Source organism: Squalius cephalus, assembly GCF_949319135.1.
Source record: "Squalius cephalus genome assembly, chromosome: 3".
NCBI lineage: Eukaryota > Metazoa > Chordata > Actinopteri > Cypriniformes > Leuciscidae > Squalius > Squalius cephalus.
This window is the reverse complement of record NC_137124.1, coordinates 55,751,368-55,777,814: the sequence shown is the minus strand read 5'-3', so window position 1 is coordinate 55,777,814 and position 26,447 is coordinate 55,751,368. Positions and strand designations below refer to the sequence as shown.

The following is a 26,447-nucleotide window of genomic DNA, read 5'->3' as shown; positions in this document are numbered from 1 at the left end:
ATGAAAACTTTGATTGTGTTCTCATGTGGTATTATATTTTTGTTATGTTTACGCTATTTCCCCCCAACAAATTAGTGTTTTTATTCAACTCTTCTCTAATAATTAAACTAGTTGGCTTTATATAGAATATATACATAAACAGCCAGTCTGATAGTGTTTTACTTTACAATAAGCGAGATGGAATGACTTACACATGAGCAAAAAAATGACTGATAATAATGACCCATTTACCCTCTTTCTAAACAAATGAAGTTGTGTTTTGCTTGTTTCTTTAATGTACATGACTGAGTGCATTATATGGAAATCAGACGTACTGTATGTGACAGCATCTTTCCTGTTATTATTTTGGGTTACAGTTATTTGAGATATGTTTAAAAACCTGCCTTAAAGATAAAGCACTACATTTCTGACGTGTTAGCTCAAGACACACGAGAGTATATTGTTGCTGTGTAGTTTTAGTCAGTAGACGTGCTTTTGTGTTAGATTGTGATAGGTTGCAAACACATGAAATCTGAATAAAATGTTGTGCAGAGCATATTCCGTGGAGTGCGATTTGGTGTGTCACGACCGTCTCTGGCCAGCCGCAACATAAATGAATGTGCGCTCACTCACAAAGATAATGTTCAAACACAGTGATACATTTCTTAATCAAACAAAAGGGTTAAATTCAGGAGTGGACAAGGCCAAAATAATAAACAAAAATAACTAGTGTAGTACCCTCTAAATTCCCTAAAAACAAAAACGCATCAAAAGAAAAATACAACGCAACTTCCCTAACTCCTTAACCCAAAACATAGAATAAACATATGCAAAAGAAATGGCGTCACACTCCTTACTTCCCATAAATTGGGTATTTACAAATAATATTTACACAATATAACTGAAGGCCGAAGTATTTCAAAACAACCTAAGAGTTAAAAATCGAACGAACAAAAGCAAGTTTCACAAAAGGCATACAATCACAGAGGAAATCAAGACAGAGCAAACAAATGGCACACATTCGGCCTCCAGAGAGTGTTTTGGGTGATCCTTTTCAGTGGAACCAAAATTAGACCAATCAGGACCAGACTAATCAGGATCAGACCAATCAGGATCTCTGCTGGCTTGAGTGCAGGCCACACCTTCTCCTGCAGCAGAAACACTGAACTTGCGCTCCCGGGGGCGGTTCAGCGAAAAGAGGAGACGTGTTCCGGCGCAAACGTTCCCTGGTGCTATTTTGCAGCTTCAGAAAACAATTCTGCCACAGACCAGGAAAAACCTAGTCTAAAGTCAGTGGCGCGTTATTCAGATGCTATTTTAAGGGCGCATGCTTGGCCATAATGTAGTGTGTGCACAACGCACGTATACTTTGCTTCTCTACTCTACACACAGACGCAGCGGTTGCCATTTTTGCAAACCATACATTATTACAAGGAAAAATATTACCACATGAGGGAAATCATTGTGGTGTCCATGAAGATGTGAAAAAATAGGCATAAATCTAGCTTACACATTTACCCAAATTATTATACGCCTGTTTAACCTAAGCTAATTTGGGTGGGTTTCTCCATCCCCAATGTCACTTCTCTGTGTTTTACGGCCCTGATGAGAATGTCGGTCTCCTCAGTTGTGAACTGCTCCTGGCAAATCCGCCGTTATAATAGCAATCCACCATGGAACAAGCGCGCCTGCTCTTAAAGGGAATGTGAGATGATGCTCTGATTGGTTTATTTCATGTTACGCCCAAACCACACCTATGAATAATGAAGCTACTTCAGACCAACCCATTTTAGATTTGCGTCGGGCGCAAGAGTCATTTATCCCTCCGGTATAATAGCAACAGCGCCAGAGATCCGCCCACAAAGTTACTTACGTTTCGCGCTTGATACTTGCGTTTCAGATCGTTAAAATAGGGCTCATAAGCTGTCACAGGTGCTTATGCCATTAAAATGCTGTTCCGTGCATCAACTAAATAACATTTGACACGGCACATCTGATTTTTTGCAGCAATGAGAAATGTCAGCGCTGACTGAAGCGTGACAGACACAAATGTTTCACTGTTTTCTCTCAGTAACCCCAGGGGTTACTCTCACAAATGGCACCGAGGAAATTAACAAAGACTCACTTTGCTCTTTTCAATTCAAAATATTACAGTTGGTGGCCTTTGCAAGGTTTTGCTATTCAGAAAACTGAAATATGACTATGATAAGAATGTGTTTGACCTTTCCTGTGGATTTTCTAACTGCCACTGTGGTAATGGAAATATTTGCCTGAATAATAAAAATGTTTCCCATTGGTTTATCTTAAAAATAGTCGCAAATATCTTCTGGATTATCTCCCAACAAAGAATGAACATTTAAAAGCTTTCAAAAAGGAAACAAAAACACCAAGTATTACAAAAGTGGCGTACGTAAAAGTATGTGCACTATTTTAAGTCTGAAAACTGAAGTTATATGTTTGTTTGTTTTTTTATTTGTTTTTTTTTGTGTGAGGAATAGATTGAAATTTTATATCACTTTACAGTAAAAACAGCTTCAGAGATTGACACGGAAGAGAAGAAAGTGTTTAATAAAGTTGTTTTGGTGTTTTTTTGCGCACAAAAAGTATTCTTGTCGCTTCGCAACATTAAGGTTGAACCACTGTCGTCACATGGACTATTTTAACAATGTCTTTACTGCCTTTCTGGGCCTTGAAAGTGGTCATAACGTTGAGGAATCAGAAAGCTCTCGGATTTCATCAAAATTATCTTCATTTGTGTTCCGAAGATGAATGAAGACGTTACGGGTTTGTGACGGCGTGACGGTGAGTAATTAATGAGAAAAATTTCCTTTTTGTGTGAACTATCCCTTTAAGAGTTCCAGTCTGGGAAAACTTGGAATCATCACAGAATTTTGGAAAAGCTTTGGAAATGAATGCAATCATAAGTCACGGATTCAACCAAATTCATGAGTTTAAAGATGTGGGAATCCTGACTGACTGAAAATACTTTACAAGCATCAGATCAGAGCTCAGGAATGACACCAATCAAGGCTTCGAAAAAAGCTCAATTCTGGTGAAATTATATTTACGTTCTATTTACATAAAAACACGAATTTGGCTGTCAAAATATTATTCTTTTTAAAAAGAGAAGGAGCCTTTAAACGCTCTTCAGGGCAGATGTCATGGGTTTCAAAGACACACAGTGAAAGATATTCCCTTTGGGCTGTTTGCTCTCTTTTTTTGCACTCGTCTCTCCACTCCCTTCATCTCACAGCATCACGCTCTAAAATTAGCCGAGAACACAGAGCTCTGAACTGGACTTCCCTGATCAACAGACCCTCTGTCTGCAACTCCAATAACAGCAATGTGAACTTGTTCATATCCTCAAGACGTGAGATTTGAGAAGACAAGAAAGTTATGCAATCAATTAATAATTGTGTAATATATCTTTGTGATTAAAACATGTAAATTATATATTAAATTGTTTTATAATTATTTAATAAATACATTTTTTTTTAATTAAATTTTGATTGATTAATCAGCATTGGTTAAAACAAATGAAACTTTTTTTTTTAGCTAAAATAAACTAATTGTGTTTGATCTAATCAACATTTATGAATAAAAACAAATACATACATTTTATTTGAAAATTTTCAGATGGAATATGAAAATTGAAAATGTACAACATTGCAAAACAACAAATGACGATGAATGCTATTTGTAAACAATAATAAAATTTAAATAATATAATAAAAAAAATTCTGTGTATTATAATCGACTTCACAAATCACTTTGCACATTGCTTTAGAACAAACAGGTCAACAGATAATCAACTAAGCAAGGAATTTATTTACAAAGGACTGCAACTAAAATATGATTTCTATGCTTTTCAATTATCACCTTTAATGCAGTGTGTAATAAAGCTCTTTGCAAATGTAAAATGTCTGCCAAGTTTTAAAAATCGAAGTGCACTTCCTTCACGAAGTCTCACTACCTGTAACAAATTTGCATAATGCCAGCCTGTAGTTTTAATTGGCTGCCTGCGAACAAAGTCTTCTTTTACCCTCAAACAAGGGTCAGGTTGAAGTATTTGGTTTGTGTTGTTGACATGTTGCTATCTTGATTACACTTCAAAAGGAGGAGGACTCGAATTGATATGGAAAAACTGACGCCATCTTTACCGTTCGTATCACTGTGTTTAGGAAGTGCTGAAGATCCGGAGCTAAACTTCAGATATGGCAATAAGCGTTTCATCTCCGACATGCGTTGTAAGCAGTCGACCAATCACAACAGACTGGGCCCCCTGACCAATCAGAGCAGAGGAAGCTCTCGGAAAGGCGGGGTTTAGAGAGAATCTTCGAACAAACCGTTTTCAGACTGTGGGAAATGAAGTGATGCTGCAATGTATATTAAAAGAAAATTAAAGTGCTTTTTGACCTTAAACCTATAGGAGCCTTTAAAATAGCATAACTTTAATCCATGACATAACATGCATGGTAGTGAATGAGTTTTCTTGTTGGGTTATGAATGGGGAAACGACCCCCCCAAAAAAAATTCTGTGTGCTTTCCGAGCAAATATTTTTGAATGGCTGGAAACAGGGGAAGGGTTGTTGTGACTGCACTGAAGGTATTTGAATTCCCTTTTAGGTACACACACAAACACTCAACGTCCAGCCAATAGCGTGAGAGTGTGAAAGGGAGAAAACTGTAAGACTTGTCCATATTTCTCCCAGTGATTTAAACGGCTCGTCCATGACCATGGCTCGATCTGGGCTTCTGCTTCTGGCGATCTGCTTCAGCGTTCTCCACTACGGGCATGGACATCCCTCTCGCAGTAAGAAAGCAGTTCCAGCTCAACAGAGAGGTAACTTCTGTGTCACTAGGACATATATATGTGTATCCTCATTGTAGATAACAGTAACTGCAGTCAGCAACTTCATCTAACCTGCCGTTCTTCTGTTGAGATACAGCTTCAGAAGATGATGACATGAGGACACAGATTGACAAGCTATGGCTGGAAATCAACTCTCTGAAAGAGATGCAGGCACTGCAAACAGGTAAACAGTAAAACACGCTTAAGTTCATTTAAAAAGCCCTCCATGCTTATTGTTTCACACCACAAGCATCAGCAGTGCATGTTATTACACCGCCCATGTTAATAAATGAGAGATATGACATCAGAAGTTGGTTACACTTTACTTTAGTCCACTTTACCAAGTAAGGAATAATTGATAATTGAAACAATTCGTTTCGTCGTCATAACCAGAAAGTTGGACCCCATTGACTTCCATAGTAGGAAAAAAATAAAATGGGGTCCATCAACTGTTTGGTTACCGACATTATTCAAAATATCTTTCTTTGTGTTCAGCAGAATGAATAAATGTATACAGGTTTGAAACAACTTGAGGGTGAGCAAATGATGACAGAATTTTTATTTTTAAGTGAACTATTCCTTAAAGTAGAGCATTATTACTCTTTTTAAAAGTATGCTAAAGTGTACTTAAGGTTTATGACTGTAAATGATGGAGGGAAACTATCCAGTGATGTAAACTCCCTGCAGTTTACCTGATGAGGACAGCAACATGTCTCTCAGGGAGAAATCTGGGATTGGGATTCATCCAAGAATATGACAGACCCTTAAAAAAATTTACCGTGGTCGGTAACCCTAGTTCTCACTATAGTCACTACAGTTATTACTGTAAATTTGGAATGTATTCATATTGTATATCTTTCGAACAGTGTGCTTTCAGATCATCTTTACATGTCTTTCTTTTGTATATTAAAGACAGCGGTGATGACTGTGAAGATACTACAGATTTATAGTTGTAATAATACTGGTAATAATGCCTATTTTGGTGGAACCTCAGGTTGATCTTTAAATGAAGCTGACTGAACATTTCATAACTTGGTGTAGACAATTAATTTACATATTATATGCCATTCAAAAGATTAGAGTAAAAATTTTTTTTTTTTTTCATCCAGCAAGGACGCATTAAATCAAAAGTGTTTAAAAATATTATATTTCAAATAAATGCTGTTCTTTTGAACAAAAGAATCCTGAAAAAAATGTATCAAGGTCTCCACAGAAATATTAAGCTGTTTTCAAGATTGATAATAATAATCAGAAGTGTTCCTTTAGCAACAAACTCAACATGTTAGAATGGTTTCTGAAGGATCATGTGACACTAATGATGCTGAAAAACAGAAATTAGAAATTACATTTCAAAATATATTCAAAAATAATATTTTATAATATTACTGTTTTTACTGTATTTTGATTGAATAAAGGAAGCCTTCAAGAGACTTCTTTACATTTAAAAAAAAAAATCTTACCAACCCCAAACTTTCGGACGATAGTGTACATATTTATAATAGATTTATTTATGAGATTGAGGCCTAATGTGTTTCCCAATGAACGTTATGAGGGACTAAAATGGTGTTTGACAGATGTGTATGTAATAACTGTCAAAAGAATGAACAATGCAAGGGCTTGTTAGCTGGCATGCTAGTGTTCGCTTTGTCTTTGCCAAGTTTTTTAGTACCTTTAGCAATCATGATGGGAATAAAGGTGATTTTCTGGTAACACTTTACAATAAGGTCCATTAGTTAACATTACATGAACTAACAATGAGCAAGACATTTGTTACAGTATTAATCTTTGTTAATAAAAACACAGCTGTTCATTGTTAGTTCATGTAAGTTCACAGTGTTAACAAATACAACCTTCGATTTTAATGAGTAAATATTGAAATTAATATTAATTAACTAAGATTAATAAATGCTGAAGAAGAATTGTTCATTCTTAGTTCATGTTGGTTGTTAACTTATGAACCTTATTGTAAAGTGTTGCCAATTTTCTAATAATATAATAACAGTAAAAGTGCTTCATGATGCATGTGAAAAACAAACTGAAATCTGCAGTAGTTTACATTCTGTATACTTTTCAGTTTGCCTGCGTGGCGTCAAGGCCCACAGAAAGTGTTACCTGGTTTCTGAGCAGGTCAAGCACTATCACGAGGCCAACGAGGACTGCATCGCTCAGGGAGGAACCCTGGCCATTCCTCGAGACATGAGCGAAAACGACCAACTCAGAGACTACGCCAAGCGCAGCTCGCCCGGATCCAAAGATTTCTGGATCGGCATCACAGACATAGTGAAGGAAGGCCAGTATGTGGACGTGAACAGCCTGCCCGTCTCCTTCTTCCACTGGGACCGGTCCAAGAGAGAGCCCAGCGGGGGGAAGAGAGAGAGCTGTGTTACTCTCTCGCTGGCCGCTCAGGGAAAGTGGCACGACGAGGTCTGTCGCAGCCAGAAGAAATACATCTGTGAATACCTGATTCCATGATGTGCGTCTCACACGCCTTGACGATGGTTGTTAAAGATACAGACAGCCTGTTATTGAAGATGCTCATTAAAAATGAAACAGTCAGTGGTAATATGATGTGCCCTCTTTATTCGCTGTAAATGTGGAGAACTAAACACTTAATGTGGTTGACAGTGATTGCTTTTCAAGGCAGCAAAACAGTTTTTCCATGTCAAACATTTTAACATGATTTACGTTGAAAATAATTTACAGCAGGCCTACAAGAGAGGGGACATTCCAACAATGCAAAACATAATGAATTCAGATTAATGTTATAGGGAAATAAAATTCAGTAAAAATGAAAATAATAAAAACAGATTAACATTAGAGGATTTAACTGGTCTAGGAAAATCTTGTCCCAAAATTTTAAGTCTTTAACAGTATATTCAATATATATATAGGCCTACATATGAATATACAGATACTAGATAGTTTCTATATGTATTATATTGAAAATATCTGGTATTTGTATATTCTATTGAAGTTCAGCTGTGAAATGTAAAAGGAAAAAAAAATGCTATATATACTGTATATATATATATATATATATAGGTTTAATATTAACTGAAAACATCACTTTTCATTACAGAAAAATAAATGTTAAATTAAATAAAAGAATATATATAAAAAAAAATTTATTTTATTTCAGCATTTATTTTCAACATTTCTCATTTTCTTAAATTAAACTTGAAGAACTAGAAACTATAGATATGTAAAAAAAAAAAAAAAAAATCTCCAGAAAACTCAAGAAATTAGAATTTGATCTCTTTGATCTTCAAGAGAGAAAAGCTTTTTCAGAAATGCAGAAATTCATCCGAAAGAACACAAGAGACAGAGACAGTTGTCAGAAGAAAGTTGTGAAAGACGTGTTTACACTTTTTGAAAGTATAAATAGATAATAGAAAATGAGAAACTTTTAACAGGCCTAAATAATGACTAGAGATTGCAAAATACGATTTATTAGCACTTAAAGACATAAGATTAATATTATTTGTAATAAAATGTTCCAATACTTATTTTTTTGTGTGTGAATTCTGTATTCCAGTCCAAACAAAAATTCCAATGTTGGGAAAGAAGTGAACACAATAAACCACCACATTGCATATAATTGAAGGCAAAGGTCAGTTATATAATGAAAGCAGACTTTAATCGAAAGGTTAAAGTGTTGACAAGCTTTGTATTTCATAAATATAAGGCATGGTCTCACATTTCATCACAATAATTTAATTTTCCTAACTGCCACTTCACACTTTCAGCTGTTTAATAATGTAGAACACAGGCAAACAGAGAGTGTGTGTTGTCGGAAGTGACGCAGATTGATGTGAAGTCTCGCGAAAGTGCGTGGCGGCCATTTTTCCTCCATTGATTGCTGTTTTTGCTTACAGTCCAAGCAGTAAGAAAGTAACACCGATTAAGCTGGATTACGAGCTATTTAGCCTAAAAGTTGTTTCTTCGATATCGACTTGTTTTGCCTAGCACGCTCAGAATGGAGTCCCGAAGCGACTCGCAGAGCTCCTGTTGACAGCGGACCGCGGCTGGAGGATCAGATGGAAATGGTGCCCAGCGAAGAAAAGCAGCTTGTGCCCAAAGAGGTGAGAGATGATCCATCAAAATACAACAGAGAAGTCTGTATAAACCGCACTGTGGGCCAGAGATTCGCGTTTAAATGAAGGCAGGGAGAGACAGGAAAGTGCGTGTCAGGATCAGTTCAGCTGCTAGCAGGAGAGTGTTAGCAGCAGCTCAGCTAACTATCAGTCAACAAGTCCTTCAACACATTAAATACGTTCTAACTACTTGAGTCCGGTGATTCGTGTGATTGATAGGCCAGATAACCTGTTGTCATGTGTGCTGTCCGACTGTTTACTCTTCACAAGTGTCCCGCTGAAGTGAGTTTCAGAGGTGCTAAAGTGTGCGCCATAGTTTATGTTGTTAGCCGCTCAGATTAGACTGGGTGATTTAATCCACATCACTTTATTCATGCACATGATTCAGACTGATTTAGGTGATGTCCATCGCTTAAAGACTGTATAATATGAATTTACCTGTCCAATAAAACCGATTCAGATCAAATACGGTTTCAAATCGAATCTGCATTGCTTTATTTGCGGACATGAGTCAGATCAGATGGGAATCGAGTTTTTTTTCATATTATCAATGTCTAAAGAGCAAAATACAGAATTTATTAGCATTTGCTATGAACTATGGGATGTTTATTTTTCGTTCTTTATGCTTATTGATCAACAAGTCTTCTCTTTTTGGTTTAAACATCCATGCAGTTAATTAAGTTATATTATTGAAGGGAAAATCATTCAACCTGTCCAGAATATTCATTCAATCAATCAAATTGTATTTATGGAAGGCTCAAAAAGTTATATATGAACATAATTCATGGCAGTACCATGGTTCTTATATATTATACTTATACTCCATGTTACTTCAAAGAATATCAGAATATGTCCAAAAATCAAGATAGTAAAAGCTAGTCGTTGAGTGATTTGATGGCCGATATCTTGGGGGCCGTTTACGTAACACCATTTTCAACCAAAAATGTAACTTTATATGCGTTTTGGTCGTTAATTTACACTTAAAACGCAAACTTTTCAAAACGGGTTTCAAAGTGTACGGTTTTAAAAAATGGTACTGTTATCGTCTCCGTGTAAACTACAAAAACGTGAATTTGTGAAAACGGTGACAAACCGTTTTCTCTGTACGAAGAAAAATCGTTTCTATATTTAGGACATCGTACGCTGACATGTATGATATCACAGTTTTTAATTTAAAGATAGTAAATAACACATTTAACACAATTAGAAATAACTGGAAACTAGATTTTTTTTTACAAAAACGTCAAAAAATTATAAAATTATAATTAGATAGCAACCTTCTGATTCTGTAATCTGTAAAAAATAAAAAATAAAGTCCTGGTTTGGCTGAACAGAAAAACGTATCAGCCAATACCGATAATTGGCCAAATTTGCCAATTATCGGTTGCTATATTGGCCAACCCATAATAAAAGCAGTTCTTTTTGGTATGTATTTTTAGTTCCCCAGGTTGCTTCACTAAATAATTTATACAAAAAAACAACAACACTGTCTGATAATATACACACTTTGACAGAATACGATCCTTTATCAGTGTCTTTGTTTTGGCTGTTTACATGGTTGTCATTGTTGGTGATTAAATCCACTGTTTAGAAATCCAGTGCATCGGGGATTCAGACTAAATTTAGAGCAGGAACATGTAACAGCAAAATAGTCATTGGACTTAAGCCTGAAATGAATGAGTCAGTTTGATCCTATTTGATCGTATAAATTTGTCTGCAGGATTAACATGACCTTCACTGGCTCAGCGCCAATTACCACATGAATCTGTCTCTTTTATAGCGGGATGCGACACTCCCACACTCTTTCTCTGGGTTATGGTTGCTCTGATGACAACACCTGCTGAAAATCATTGATTTGTCAGCATTAAAAGTTATAGTTATATTTTAATCTTTAGTGTCACTACTAAAGTACCACTACTAATTTGCCAGATATGCGATTCTGTTGCGTATGAGAAACTGAAACAGTGCTACTCTATGAACCAGAACAGCTTGTTCTCTGATACAAACCTCAAGGTCTCTATATAGGTGATTAGTTTTAAATAGTTTAAAGCCAGATGAAACAACATTCTCAACAATACTGATGTGGGAAACAGGAGAAATTGATCCAGTTAGAAGGCTTTTCAATCCACAAATCACCAACATTTACAATGGATTACACTAACTGTAACTATGGTGTTATTGTGGGATATTCAAATCAAATGTTGTTATAGGCTATTATTAATATAGACGTATTAAATGAATAATGGAATATAAATACAGTATTTTTTGTTATTACACTACAGCAGAATATTGTGCATTTGTATTTATACTAAATGTGTTTAGGCTTCTGTTTTTCATAACCAAAACCATAGAAACTATATAGGCCTAGTTACTTTTTACCACGGTAATGAAGTGCCATGCCGTGGATATCATGATCTACAAATGTACTCTGTAAGACCAATGGTAAATCTGAATAAGAATAGAGTCCTAACTCAGTCAGTAACATGATGGTTTCACAATTTTCACAGATGTTACTGTTTTTGTTAATGGAAAATAAATTTGCATCCCAACTCAAGCTCACGATCAACTCCAGCTGCTGTCAAATGTGCTTTCCAAGGGACAAAACATATTATTATCATATCAGGTGCTGGTGGCACCGATGCCAATTCCCCGATGTTATTCTTGAGCCTGAAGCGCACAATAGTTTGTGGCTGCAGTTGCTGAGGCCCAGAAGTGCAGGCCAGTGATGCTGAGCTCTCTTGACTTCATTATCAAATTGACTGGTTTTAATCTGCTCTGGATGGGCTCTCAGTCATCAAGACCGTCCAGTGTCAGCGGGTGTTCCCCTAATGATGCGCTGTAGCCATTATTTCAGATTAACGTTCTTTCTTCAGACTCTCTGCACATACCATCCCACAATCTCCAGCAACTCTGCCTCTGTTGGCCCAAAAGCATCTACCAGCTTTAGATAAAGGAGGAATGCTTGGCATTCTAGTGAAAAGGAAGTGAAAACATAGTTTTACAATAGCTTTTGAAGTGTAGTTTCTTTTTGGTCAAAATCAGCCAATGCGGAGCCCCTATTATGAAGCGTGTTTGGGGGTTTTAAAGGACCACCTGCTAAAAGTGATTAAGCCGTTTGACAGAAGGCTTTAGTGCGACTCATGCCCAGTAGAGTGAGGAACATTTTCATACAAGACCTCACTATAGCTTTTTTTATAAGTACATATCCCATAGGTCTGTTTTATTGGAAAGGTTGGTAAGTTTAGTAATGTATTTGAATCTGAGTGATTTCATTCATAATTAATAAGGCAACTGAGCATAAGTGATTTTTTTTTTTTTTTACCATGTTAAGGTGTTGAAGCACACAACTATGGAGTCAAATCCATGCCACATATATTTGCAAAACAATAAAGTATTGAAAAAGAAAAAGAAAGAATTGCCAAAGAAAAAGAAAGCATTGCAAAAGAAAAACAACAAGTTTTGCTAATTCATTGTCACTGTTTTGTACAGCATTACCATGTAGAACAAGGGTGTCAAACTCAGTTCCTGGGTGGCCACAGTCCAAGGCTGTGTCCCAAACCGCCCCCTCTACCCTTAAATATTGCACTATTTTTTTAGGGACAGTCATTTGTAGTAGTGGTGTCCGAAACCATAGTGGTCGTTACCAAGTGCACTAATTTAATCCCACAATGCACCGCAATAACGAGAGTACAGCCGACGTACACTCAACGGTTAGAGAATAATACCCATAATGCACTGTGACGGTCGTGCCGAATGAATTCCTGCGTCTCGCAGGATGGCGCCTGCTGCTGAATCATCCATCCATCCATTTTCCAAACCACTGGTCCCTTATGGCTACAGCGTAATATGGTATAAATTCTTTTTTACTTACATTTATATTTTCATCTTACTACTAGAGCTGCCAGTTTGCTAAATTTCAAAGGATTATTAAACGACAAGCACAAACTATGCAAAAGCGGCAGCCCTTCCGGTGTCCGAATTCACTCACTCGTTTCCATAGTATATTAGTGGAGTAATGTAGGGAATAGTGAACGAGGGTATATATTCAAACACAGCCCTACAGAGTTCAGTTCCGACCCTGCTCCAACACACATACCTGTGGTTTCAAATAAGCCTGAAGGACTTGTTTAATTAGGGTTGAAGCGGAACTCTGCAGGGCTGTGGCCCTCCAGGAACCGAGGTTGACACCCTGATGTAGACTAAAAGCAGGCTGGGTGACTTTCTCTTTGTCTTAAAAGTAAACCATACAAACAATACATAGAAGTTCCCTGAATAACAATCAGGCGTTTGATTTGGGTCTTTGATTCAGGCGCTCTGATAAGCCCCTTTCACACAGCGCTTTGAACCTGGGAAATTGCCGGCAAATTGCCAGAACGCCTTCTGTGTGAACGCAAACACGACCCGGGATTGATGCCGGCATCGATGCCGGGTTGGGGGACCTAGTAACATTGCCGTGTTCATCCCGGAACGCGCGCTGTGTGAACAAAAGCCGTAATAATGCCGCGTCGTAGTGATGACGCTGAAGCCGGGATCGTTCGCCAGCTGTGAAACGGTACTTAATGTGCAAGTTTATGATCGAATCAGAGAAAAAAATTCTCGAGAGAGAAATCGCAGCTCATAAGCAAACTTAAAGGGGGGGTGAAATGCTATTTCATGCATACTGAGTTTTTTACACTGTTAAAGAGTTGGATTCCCATGCTAAACATGGACAAAGTTTCAAAAATTAAGTTGTACGTTTGGAGTATTTCTGTGCCAAAAATACTCCTTCCGGTTTGTCACAAGTTTCGGAAAGTTTTTTTCGAGTATGGGCATGTGTGACGTCAGATGGGGCGGAATTTCCTTATACGGGTCCTAAGGGCACTTCTCCCGGAAGGGCGCGCATGCACCCGTAGACCAGAGCGAGAGAGCGAAAGCAGTACGCCCAGCAAAGCGCTGTGCTCGGCTTTAGGGAAGTCATCGGCTGCGCTGCCCAGTTCGACGCCGGATTTGCAGATCTTCTAATGCTTAAGGATGGAGCAGTCCCAACGATAAAGGTTCACGGCCGTGCAGGCGGTGAGTAAAACTGCTTCAAATGTCTGTGTTTTGTTAGCTATCGCCTAAGCACAGCAAGTAAACAACATTCGTGATTCTTTCGCTCCGCCCACAAGGCACACCTCCAGCCGCTGGTTTTTTTCCGGAAAGACTCGGAACAGCCTATCTTTCTTTTATAAATATAATAAAACTAAAGACTTTTTGGAGATATGAAGGATGCAATACTACTCTATAGGTACTCAAGATTAACATGAGATTGACTGAAACTGAGTGTTTCACCCCCCCTTTAAGACGCTGCTGAGACATTAAAGTCACATCGATGTCACGTGTCTTTACGGGATTTTTACGGGTTGTGTATGAACGCACTCTCTGATTCCGGAAAATCACTGGCAGTGTGAATGAACCAAAATCAAACGAACCCGGGTCACTTTATCCGTGTATTTTCCGGAATCTTTGTGTGAAAGGGGCTATAGTGTTCCAAGGGTCTGGGAATGCGAAGCAGAATCTGAGACCCCAGACCCCCCCCCCCCCCCCCGCCCCACCACCACACACACACACACACACACACACACACACACACACACACACACACTCTTTCCATCAGCTGGCGTCTGTGTGGCAGGTGTGAATCTTTGTTCAGTCCAGGTATTAATGTCACCCACATCACACCACAAGCTTATCGTTTTTATCACACCCCCACGGGACTAGAACATGAGCACACTTACGCTTGCTGAATAAAAGTAGGATTGCATCCAACCTGGGAACCTACGCCTGGAAATGTTGATCAGCCTGGCCGCTTAATTCCAGTGGCTTGCAGTAGGCATGTTAGGGCTACATGATATTGGAAAAAAACTGTGATGTTTTGGTTTTCTACGATATATGTTGCGATTTGAAATATGCAATAAACAAATTACAAGCATAGATAAATACAAAAGAAAAGAGATACAAATTAAATAAATAGTGCTTTGTTTTTCAGGTAAGTCTAACAGTATTTAGGTACAAACACTGCATAGATTTCACTGTATAAATATTTAATCTTTGATAAAGCTACAAAAGTGATTTTCTCTTTGTCTTTTGTTGCTTGATTAACGTTGATGACAGACGGCAGCAGGAATATTAGGCTACTGTCACTTTAAGAGCTAATGCACAGATCCGATATAATGATATGCATCAGTTTTCTTTTTCAGTTATGTTCACTACACTGATAAGCGACTGTGTTTACTAGGAAACTCGCTGAGATGGGCATTTTGACATCATTTTGCATCAGATGTGTAAACAATATGAGTTGAAACTAGAGATGCACCGATTGATCGGCTGGTGACCGGAATTGGCCGATTTTCACGTGATCGGCCATGACCGGCGACCGGCCGGTCAGTCTGACATATGTCGATTGTATGCCGGTCAAATGCACTCGGGCGCCGCATGATTAACCTTTTGAGCTGTATGGTCTCATATATGGGATTTTATTTCTGTGCCCCTGAGAGTACAGTGCCACATTTAGAATGTTCAGTGACGTCGCATAACTGCCAGATTCAAACTGTGCTTTCGCGCGTTGGCTGGCGCTGAGCCAGAGTCGGACGCGTTCAGCGCTGTCATATATCACAAGCAGTGTTTTCAGCCTCATAATGTTTATTTTAGGTTTCAGATATTTAAATACACATAAACACGATTAAAACAATACATTAGGAGTTTGTAAAATACACACTAATGTCTGTGGAAGCAGCAATAACAATCTATTCAAATATAATTTTCCGACATGTGTTATTCATATCAGACAAACATAGTGGAAGTAACTATAAAGTTTACTCTATTCTTCTCAGTTCACCGGCCACTTTCTTGCATTTATTTCGGGAGAAACTGATGAATTCACGTGCTGTAAATCCGACTGACAGTCACAGGACAACATTGCGGCGCCGGTTTTTAACGACCAAACACACTCACTTACACGTAATGTTATTTGAGAATCGGAATATCAGATAGGCTAGTTGATGACATGGTAAGTAAGTTTGCGAATATTTTGAATAAAAAAAGGAAAAGCGAAATAAAAGCGACACATCTGTCATACAGTATTATTGTGGCTGCGGTGTATCGCGTGACGCGTCGCCATGGAAACATTAAAGGGAACGTTCGCCTTGAAAAAACTCACTCTGGGGGTGGGGGTGTCAGTTAGAATATTTTAAACTTGAAAGGGTTAAAGTAAAGATCGAAAATAAATATTTGTGTGTGCTGTAAAGTGATTAGAAAAAAATTAAATCGGAATCGGCTAAAATCGGTATCGGCAGGTCAAACTCAATGAAAAATCGGAAATCGGAATCGGCCTAGAAAACTGTAATCGGTGCATCTCTAGTTGAAACAATCCAGCATACACTCCGGCACAACCTGCATATTTTTATACGCTCAAGACAAATGTCACTACCTGAACCTCACAGCGATTGGCTTGCACTAGTGTCATGTCCTATCGTCAGCCTGTGAGATTACAGATTCACAATATTGTTGCGTGTGGGGAGTTGCAATAGTTTATTTGATCATTAATTTTCCATAGATATACTTGTTTATTTATGTATTCAATTATTTCCTTCGTTTTGTCACGGCAAATTTGAATCTTTTATCATTTTGCGAGCAAAGATGGAGTTTTGCGATGAAGAAAAATATCACGTTGCATAGAAATATTTCACCCAAAAGGCGAGCCCGTGGATATCTCGCATGCAATTTGCAAACTTTGCACGAGAATTATGCTGGTGTAGGATTCTCGTCTCAAACTACAGTCAATTATTCACCGAAAGTGAAAGTAAAAACTGACCAAGCTTTCTGGCATCTGACTCTGCATGGCACATTCATTCTCTCAGACACTACGAGAACAATTACCTCGATGATAATGGTATATCAACTATCCTAATTCATTGGCTTAAAGGGGTGTTTGATTATGATTTCACTTTTCTAACTTTAGTTAGTGTGTAATGCTGCTGTTTGAGCATAAACAACATCTGCAAAGTTACAATGCTCAAAGTTCAAAGCAAAGGGAGATATTTGCTTTTAAAGAAATTGCTTTTTAAGGACTACAACAAACGGCTTTTAGGGACTACACGACATTCATCCTGGGTTAGTGACTTCAGTAACCCTAAAATTTACATAAACTCCGCCCCCGGGAACACGATTTATAGATTATCATGACAGAATATGCTAATCAATGACTAGAAGATTACTACACATAAGCTACATAAATTCATCAACTAACCATTCAGAAATGTCCTGTTGCTTCTACATGTTGTCACTTCTTCTCGAGTCTCTCCATCATTGTCTGAATCCGGTTTGATGAATGAACATAAAAGGCTAAAAGTTTTTGAAATTTCCAGTGCATGTGTGTGTGAGTGCAAGCTGTTGAAGCTCCGCCCTCTGTGCCGGGAACAGCAGCTCATTTGCATTTAAAGGGACAGACACAAAACGGTGTGTTTTTGCTCACCCTCAAAAAGTGACAATTTTAACATGCTATATAAAAATATCTGTGGGGTATTTTGAGCTAAAACTTCACATACACACTCTGGGGACATCAGAGATTTATTTTACATCTTGTGAAAAGGGCATTATACCACCCCTTTAATATTTCTCTTGTGGACCATGTTAATGACAGTGAAAAAAATTGGAATAATCAATATTTCTTGTTAAACATTTAAAAAAAAATTTTTTTTTTAAGTCTGTTTAAAGCTGCTTTTGATTTTCCTTGACTGATTATTGTGCTGTGTTCGGACCTAAAGACTGCTATTAGGCCTATATAATTTTAGTAATATTATTATTAATAATTATAATTTGTATGTGTATTGTTATTAAATTACATTAAATTGGTTTGTTAATGTGCTATGGAAACAAAACAAAATGCTGATGAACAACAATGCTGTTTTTGCCTAGGCTTAAACAACAACTCTATATGATGCACTCTTGACAATTTGTGAATAACATCTGTTTGAAAAACATTTTTATTTCATTCCTCAATCCTACGCGCATGTCGGTGATGTCGTCATGAAATTGGGAAAGGCAAATTAATTATAGATCCTAATAATTTAATAATAATACTAGCCTGATAATAATAATTGAATACATTCATGGATAAACGAGCAAATTAACATCTTGATAACCTCAAAGGCATCAGCCATCGGCGATATCTCTGACTATCGTCATTACACGATATACTGTCGTCTTTCGGCACAACCCTAGCTGGCGCCCATGTTTTTCTCTTGATATTTACATAAAGGCAAGAACTGCGTAACGTTTTGATTATCTCGGCCGCTCTAGGAGCTTTTTCCAGTTCTCTGGCAATCTCACTTCCATAGGATTGAATTAAAAAAAATTCAAAACAAAACTTGACAACGCAAGTTTTTTTCAGAACACATTTGCACAGAAAATATTTTTTTGATATTATCAGTATTGGTTAAAAATCGTATATCAACAAGAAAATATTGAATATATCATAAATATTTAATTTGCATCATCTATCTGTACTTCAGTGAAAGGCCTTTTCTTCACTGGGATGAAGATCTTGTAGGCCTGAGCACCTTGTCATAATGAACAGGCCAACCTGTTTCATGTCAGCACCTAACGATATTATCCCCGATAAAAATACCCTCTAATCTGATAATGCCCCTGCTTGTGTTGACATCTGTGTGTCTTTTACAGTGGCATCTTCACATTTTCTCCTCTAGATCTCCATTGTTCCCCTGTGTTTTGACCTTTAACCGATATCAGACATCAGTGCCGCTCGTGTCGTGACGCTCGGCCTTGCGCCCGAGGCTGGCTTGGCTTCTCTTGAACACTGTGTTGTTGTTGTTCTGTCATCAGGGTATTTTTTGGAGTTGCAGGCAGAGTATTTTTGAGGAGATGCAGAAGAGGTTCTCACAGGTAGTTGTGTGTGTGTTGCATGTGTGTGTGTGTTTACAGCATGGTGATTCATTTGACACTAACCCTCAAATGAAGACGTCAGGGAAAAAATCAGCTGGTTTGAGGGGAAGCTGAGGGCAATACACTGTTCCAGGCAGATGGGAAATTGAGCTTGTATTGTGAATAACAAAATGAAAGAAATACCAATAAAAATGAAGCTGGTGCTTTTTGTTTAATGCAAAATTGAGATATTATTTTCTTTTGATTTTGAAGTGAAATATTCCCAGGAGATTTTGTTGATAGCCTCCATGAGATTCACCCAGATAATAATAATATGATCAAGGTGTGTTTTTTTTTTTTTTGCAAGCAGCTGGGAATTTGAGTATGTAGTGTGAAAAATGTCATTGTCTTTTAAGTGTTTAAAGTCAACATGAAACAACATTCCAATTAGGGCTGGGTTGAAAATTATGATTTCTCGATTTTAATCAAATCTTAAATCCTAAGAATCTATCTTTTAGTCTATGCTTTTTTCAGTTGTGTGAACAAAACTTCACTAAACTATTTGTAGCGAGCTTCCTATCCAATAAAGATGAATAAGCTAAGTATTAGTTTTCAAATTTTGACAATTTTATTACAAAATTGAAACAATAAATGGCATTTTGGCGCTCTTTTAATGTGGCGTGACAGTTTGCTGTTGCTGCTTCAGTTCAGGCAAAGCGGCAGAGTGGAGCGCGAGAGAACCAATCATCTCTTCCTCTTTACTAGCATGAAATAAACATGAATGAACATCAGAAGGTATGTTGAAAGATACAGTACAATTTATCGAAATTCGTTTTGCCACATGTAATCGCTAAATCAGTGTCTCAGCCGTGGAAAGATGTCAGTAAAATAGATTGTAAACAATGTCATGTTACATTTACCTCAGAAAAGCCATTCATTGTCCATCAGTTAGAAAAATGTACCCTAGAGATGAGCTTTTTGATAAATACATGCACTATATTACATATTCATAATATTTTTACTTAACATATTCTTCAGTATTTCATGTGTTTGAAAAAATCAGTCATCAGTTTTTATGACAATATCCAGCCAGAATTCCTAATTTCCTTTTCTGACTGAAAGGACTTTTCCCTTTATGCAGCCTCTACAAATTCAGCATTTTTCTAGGTATAAAAGCCTATAAAATATTGAAAGCGAATAAATAGAAATACAAAATATGTAACAAGTTATTATAGGCTATACTATTTATTTGATAAAAACATGTATATTCAATGTTTGCTTTGGGAAGCCATTGATTATGATTAATAAAGTTATAAATATGGATATTTTTCTCACAAAAACGTAGCACTTCGCTTCAGAAGGCCTTTATTAACCTCCTGGAGCAGTATGGATCACTTTTATGATGGATGGATGCACTTTTTGGCGTTTCAAAAACTCGGGCTCTATTCACTCCCGTTATAAAGCTTGGAAGAGCCAGGATATTTTTTAATATAACTCAGATTGTGTTTGGCTGAAAGAAGAAAGTCATATACACCTAGGATGGCTTGAGGGTGAATGCGTTATGGGATAATTTTTGGGTGTAAACTAGCCCTTTAATTTAAACTAAAGCAACTTTAAAATAATCTTCTGAAGTTATTGTCTGTGCTCATCATATCAATAATGTACGAAGAAATGTTTTGCTTGCGTCGTGCTTGGAATCCTCAGTCAGCGCTTTTGGTAACATGATCAGTTCTTTAGCAGACGCTATGAAAAGGCCATGGCTCTGCTTTGTAAACAACACCTGCAATTAACCAACCAGCACCAGTCAGAGTCAACATTATGGCCTTGACGTCACGCTGTGACCCCAAACACAGTACACTTAAGCCATAACTTCACTGTTCTGAGCTGTTTCTACACTAACATTTAACCCACTTGTGTCAATAAGATTAATAATATGAATGTCTAATCTAAATATTTATTGAGTAATTACTGAGGTTTGCTAGTTTACTCACTGGCATGATCAGGCTGTTAGTCCTGTTTAACCATGTATGTTTCATGGTGGATTGCTGTATTAATTTCTAACCTAAGTAGGTTTGTATTATGAGTTCAGTGTTGAAATATACAGCATACTTCTGCTTGCTTACGCACTCCCTGGCTTACCACATGAAAACGTGCATTACGTAACTATGATTGGTCAGTTCTCTGATGATATTGCCTGGTGCAAGAAAACTTTTGCACTTTTGCTCATCTAGTGCATTTCCCCGGCATGTCTGATGGACGTTCTCAGCACTGGAGTGGAGCTCAAATTGATGTGTGTGTGTGTGCTTGGTTGAAGTAAACTTAACACTCACCCTATGTGTGCATTCACAGATTGAAAGTGCAGCGGAGGAGCCGAGAGTGCTGTGTATTGTGCAGGACACCACCAATGCCAAGACCGTCAATGAGAGGCTGACGCTCAACCTGCCCGCCTCCACCACCGTCAACAAATTCTACGAGGATGTGGCTCACAAGGCTGGATATGTGAACGGCACTTTCTGCCTGGCGTGGTCCAACGCTGGGGACGGGGTGAGAGTCTTCCCCAACAAAACACACAAAAGTCTTACCAAAACATGGACTGTTTCTCCCTAAAATAGAAGAAAAAAGTTCTGCATACTGCATTAAGGAAATGGCTGTTTTTTTTAGCATTATGTAATGCTTTTATAATTAATACAGTAAATAATGCAGTGTAGTACATATTTACACATGCTTAGTATTTATATACACTACTGGTCAAAAGTTTGGGGTCAGTAAGATATTTTTGTTTTTGAAAGAAGTGTCTTATGCTTAAGTCTCATTACTCAAGTCTTCAGTGTCACATTATCCTTCAGAAATCATTCTAATATGATAATTTTGACACACACGCACACACACGCACACACACACACACACTGGCCAAAAGTGTATCATTCTGGATATCTGGGTATTAGATATCACTCTGGATATCATTCTAATATGATGATTTTGACACACATGCGCACGCACGCACGCACGCGCACACACACACACACACACAAAAACTTGAAAAAACTTGAACTAGGGTTGGAGAATTTTTTTTTTACTTAATGTGTGTATGTGTGTGTCAAAATCATCATATTAGAATGTGTGTGTCAAAATCATCATATTAGAATGATGTCCAGAGTGATACACTTATCCAGAGGGGATAATTGTTTTTAATGATGCTACAACTTCGATCACAATATGAGGAAAATATTTTTAGATTTATTTTAAATATCAGGAGAGAACAAAACACTAAACTTGGTTAATGTATTTATAAATTATTATAAGGCAAACAAACTAAAGCTACATGCATAAAAAAGGCTCACAGGAAAAATCATACATTGCCTGCAACATAATCAGTTAATAATATTTAGTTGGATCTGTAATTTTTCATAATTTCTTTGGAAATTCTTCTTACCAAAAAATATCTCTGCACAATATGACAGGATTCATTGCGGTATCACAAGTAATTTTGAATATTATTTGAATAAAGGCTGAAGATTTCCCAGGCCACACATCACTTCACCCGTGTTGTAGCACGTTGTTACGGGAAGAGCCTTCATGACTAGCACAGTCAAGTTCGCTTGTGCATTCGCAGCCTTTTGTGCGATTGTCAGTTGTATTTACACTGGTTCAAACTAGGCTACTCCGCTATGCATATTTGATTTATGTTGAAGTGCTTAGACATGCACTTCACATAAGTGAGATTTAGATTGATCTGCCAATATATCGGTTATCAGTGTCAGTGCCATGTTTTCCCACACTGCTGAAGTGAATGTGATCTGATTAGATGGAGCTGTGTTATGACATGTACTCTGCTCTATTCTCCATCTAACTGTGTGTTAATCCCAGTGCTGACCCAGCACAGAGCTTGTAGTTGCAGGTAACTCTCTGAGTAGGTCACTGGATTAGGCAAGACAAGTTTATTTATATAGCACATTTCATACACTAGTAATTCAAAGTGCTTTACATAGAAGTAATTCAAATAATCAAAAGCAATAAGAACAGTTTAGAATAAAAAGGAAATAAAATACAGTGCAAACACTCTTGTTTGTACCGTCACCCACTCCAGTCCAACATTAGTACGTCCAGACCTGTGGGTAAATTGCTAGTACGTCATCATGTCCCTCAGGCAGCACAGCTTTTTCTTCCATACTAACCGAATCCTCGGACGAGATGTGGGCTATCTGCAGTATGTCAGCTTGATTATTTTCTCTTTTACAGCATTTTGCAGTATTTCTGCAGTCTTAAGTCTTTCTAAGACTGTTCCAGACAGCATCTGCCCCGCATTCGATGTCCTGCTCTTGTTTTTCCACTACCTCTCTCACTCTTGTCCACTCTTATCTCTTTTTTTCCCCAAGGCTCCTCTGGACCAGGCCGGTGAGATGTCCCTGGTGTTGTCCGGTTTTGAGGCTGGGAAGAAGAATTTCCTGCAGCTCACAGACAAGGACGGAGAGCAGCCTCAGATCGCTTCAGTGAGTCACGATATGAGCTGTTTAAATACGTCATCTGTCATCCATTGATCAGTCGTACCACTATCTGTCAACGCAATGACTGTCTGTTGTCTGCTCTGACTAACGTTTATCTATTGTACGTTTCAACTATCGCTTTATCATTTGGTCATTTTATCGTTTTATCGTTCATTCAAACATTCTATCTATCGTTCGTTCGTTCGCTCTGTCTATTTTCCTATTGTTAATATAATCTATCATTCTTTCATTCTTTAGCTATCGGTCATTTATCATTCATTCCTTTATTCTAGCTATTTTTTTTAAACAATTTTTATCTATTATTTGTTGTATATCATTTGTTTTATTTATTGTTTGTTGTCTATCTATCTATTGTTCGTTCATTCATTTGCACACTCGCTCTATTTACTGATTGTTCATTCTATCTTTCGTTTTTTCATTAGTTTTACCGTTCGTTTGTTTTAGCTATCGTTAATTTGATCTATCGTTCTGTTCCTTCATTCTATCTAGTTTAAAAAAAGTTTTTATCTATTGTTTGTTGTCTATCTTTCGTTTTTTTTTTTTTTGCCTATCGTTTGTTTTATCCGTCCATCCATCCGTTTGTTTTATCCATCGTTTGCTTTATCTATCGGTTGTTTTATCTATCGTTCATTTTATCTATCGTTTGTTCTAACTATCATTCATTCTAACCATCGTTCATTCTATCGAGCAATCTGTTCTATCTTTTTTCTATAATCTTTATCTTTTTATATTTAACAAAAGTGCAAAGATTGCATCAAGCGGAGATAATAAAGAATAAAGAATACAACATAATACGGATGCAATATCATAAGAAAAATAAATTTGAAAAGAACGAGTGTTAATTTGTTAACCTTGTGGCATGAGATCTTAATCATGTATAGTGAGCACTGCATATTTAGCATTATTCTTGTGTGACTGTCTTAACAGGATGAATCTGGCACAGCGGACAGCAGTGGTCTTGATGACAGTTCTCAGGACCGCTTCATTGGACCTTTACCGCGGGACGGTACTGTGGGCTGCAGCAGTGACTACAGCAGCCCCAGTTACTCGTACTCCTCCATACTCAACAAGTCAGAGACAGGTAGCACTGCTTTAACATGCATTGTGGTGAAGGGCATGATGGTCACAACTTTGCCACACAGATTCATTTGTCTTGTGTCTCCTTTAAAGGTTATGTTGGTTTGGTCAACCAAGCTATGACCTGCTACCTGAACAGCCTCCTGCAGACCCTGTTCATGACCCCTGAGTTCAGGAATGCACTCTACAAGTAAGTAGTCTGTGTTTAGTGGGATAACTAGTTCATATGAACTAGATTTAAAGGGATAGTTCACCCAAAAATGAAAATTCTGTCATTAATTACTCATGTCATTCCAAACCCATAAGACTTTTGTTCATCTTCTAAACACAAATTAAGATATTTTAGATGAAATCTGAGAGTTTTCTGTCCTTCCATTGACAGCTACGCAAATACCACTTTGAAGCTTCAAAAATTTCATAAAGAGATCGTAAAACTAATCCATATGAATTGAGCGGTTTACTCCAAATGTTTTGAAGAGACTCGATCACTTTGAATATAAAGATTCAATTTAGGCTTTTATGATTTTTTTTTAGGCAGTATGAATTCAACATACTGTCTCTAATGCCATTTTTGGCACTATTAATAGCTTGTAGCTTTTTATTCGTATTTTTATAAACATTCGATTCTGCCTCCATATTTTGCATTTTACAACTATTACCTCTAACACTATTTTGAATGTTTCTGCACCAGTTGGGAGTTTGAGGAGTCCGAGGAGGATCCAGTCACCAGTATCCCGTACCAGCTCCAGAGGCTGTTCGTTCTCCTGCAGACGAGTAAGAAGCGCGCCATCGAGACCACAGACGTGACCCGCAGCTTTGGCTGGGACAGCAGTGAGGGTACGAGGAGTCACTTAACGTCTCTTTGAGAAACTTTACCCACATTAGCACTGCTGTTATCAGATAGCAGGAGGAGTCTTGATTACTCGTAACTCTTTACCGTGTGTGTTTTGCAGCCTGGCAGCAGCACGACGTCCAGGAGCTTTGCAGAGTCATGTTTGATGCACTAGAGCAGAAGTGGAAACAGACCGAGCAGGTATGCGATGCAAGCCCCGCCCCCTCATCTCTTGATGCTAATCCACAACCAATGAGATCCCTACATCAGGGTCAGGACAAAAGACCCAATGTTCGTTCGAATGTCCGAATGTCCTCAACGTTTGAGGTGGGTTGGGTCATGGCATGCACTAAACAAAGGTTTGCATGTTTCTACACTCAGCTGATTGTTCTCTTTTAAGCTGTGCTGTAAGACTTTGTGAAGTCTGTAAGACTTCGAAATCTGTATTTGTGCCAGTGAGTTGGCAAAACTAATTGTTCAGAAAAAAACACGTCTCAACCACTTGTTTGGGATTTCTCTGAATTTATAATGGGGTCCAAAAGTGACACACCGACCCGACATCATAAAGCTAGCGGAGACTGTGTTGTTGTCTCGCATTGCCTGTGTCTCGGAACAAAAAGCTGTGTTTGAACACGCCACAAAGACTGCAGTCAATGGCCACTCCATGCCAGCAGGTGGCAGTAGTCCATTCGTCCTTCATAAAGGGAAATTAAACTATCCAAACTGAAAACAAAGCTGCATTTGCTTAACATTTTGAATATAGGAATCCTGTTGGTCTTTATTTTGTTCATCACTCCAGACAGTCATGTCATTTTGAAAATATTCACTTGTTGGAATGCTCAGATAATGTTTAAAATTAGAAGAGCCATCTGTGTGTACCCTCATGACTTTGTTGTTTACTTGCTTTCATAATTTTTCTAAAGCCAATCGCTGATTTGACGTGCTTAATCGGCCGAAAAGACGCCAATGGTTGCCGAACACACCACAAAAACTGTGTGGACAGATGCTCACCGACGGGCCGACCGTCGACTTGGTGTGTCTCAGCCTTTAGACCCCAATGAAAATTTGAGATTCAAAAGGATACTAAATTGAAGCTTAAAATGATAAAGGTTTTTATTTATCTCAATTTCAAATGAAGAAACCAACTGATCTAACCATTCTGATTAACATTGATCATGTGAACTTTTTACAGACAGTCAGATGCTCCT

General features: G+C 37.8%; 2 protein-coding genes across 8 annotated transcripts in view; both read left to right on the top strand.

Moving 5' to 3' along the window:
* Positions 1-4,645: 4,645 nt before the first annotated feature.
* clec3a (C-type lectin domain family 3, member A) lies at positions 4,646-7,391 on the top strand. Its single transcript, XM_079867630.1, has 3 exons — positions 4,646-4,822; positions 4,929-5,015; positions 6,906-7,391. The coding sequence occupies exons 1-3, from the start codon at positions 4,711-4,713 to the stop codon at positions 7,301-7,303; spliced, it is 597 nt and encodes a 198-aa protein (XP_079723756.1). The 5' UTR covers positions 4,646-4,710; the 3' UTR covers positions 7,304-7,391.
* A 1,241-nt stretch (positions 7,392-8,632) lies between these two features.
* Positions 8,633-26,447, top strand: part of usp47 (ubiquitin specific peptidase 47) — a 34,159-nt gene continuing 16,344 nt past the window's right edge. For 2 of the 7 annotated variants that reach the window (XM_079865535.1, XM_079865534.1), the window contains exons 1-8: positions 8,719-8,913; positions 18,787-18,846; positions 21,175-21,369; positions 23,202-23,315; positions 24,258-24,411; positions 24,501-24,597; positions 25,099-25,244; positions 25,361-25,440. In XM_079865535.1, coding sequence (XP_079721661.1) covers positions 8,869-8,913; positions 18,787-18,846; positions 21,175-21,369; positions 23,202-23,315; positions 24,258-24,411; positions 24,501-24,597; positions 25,099-25,244; positions 25,361-25,440 — 891 coding nt within the window. In that variant the 5' untranslated portion in view covers positions 8,719-8,868. Of the gene's footprint in view, positions 8,914-18,786; positions 18,847-21,174; positions 21,370-23,201; positions 23,316-24,257; positions 24,412-24,500; positions 24,598-25,098; positions 25,245-25,360; positions 25,567-26,447 lie in introns of all 7 variants that reach the window. The other 5 variants (XM_079865532.1, XM_079865531.1, XM_079865537.1 and 2 more) reach the window with 4 other exon arrangements.

Bases quoted from the DNA above. Each gene is read 5' to 3' on its own strand.
- clec3a (XM_079867630.1), top strand. From the start codon at position 4,711: ATGACCATGGCTCGATCTGGGCTTCTGCTTCTGGCGATCTGCTTCAGC. The intron at 4,823-4,928 runs GTAACTTCTGTG...GTTGAGATACAG, and splicing joins AGTTCCAGCTCAACAGAGAG to CTTCAGAAGATGATGACATG. The intron at 5,016-6,905 runs GTAAACAGTAAA...TATACTTTTCAG, and splicing joins GATGCAGGCACTGCAAACAG to TTTGCCTGCGTGGCGTCAAG.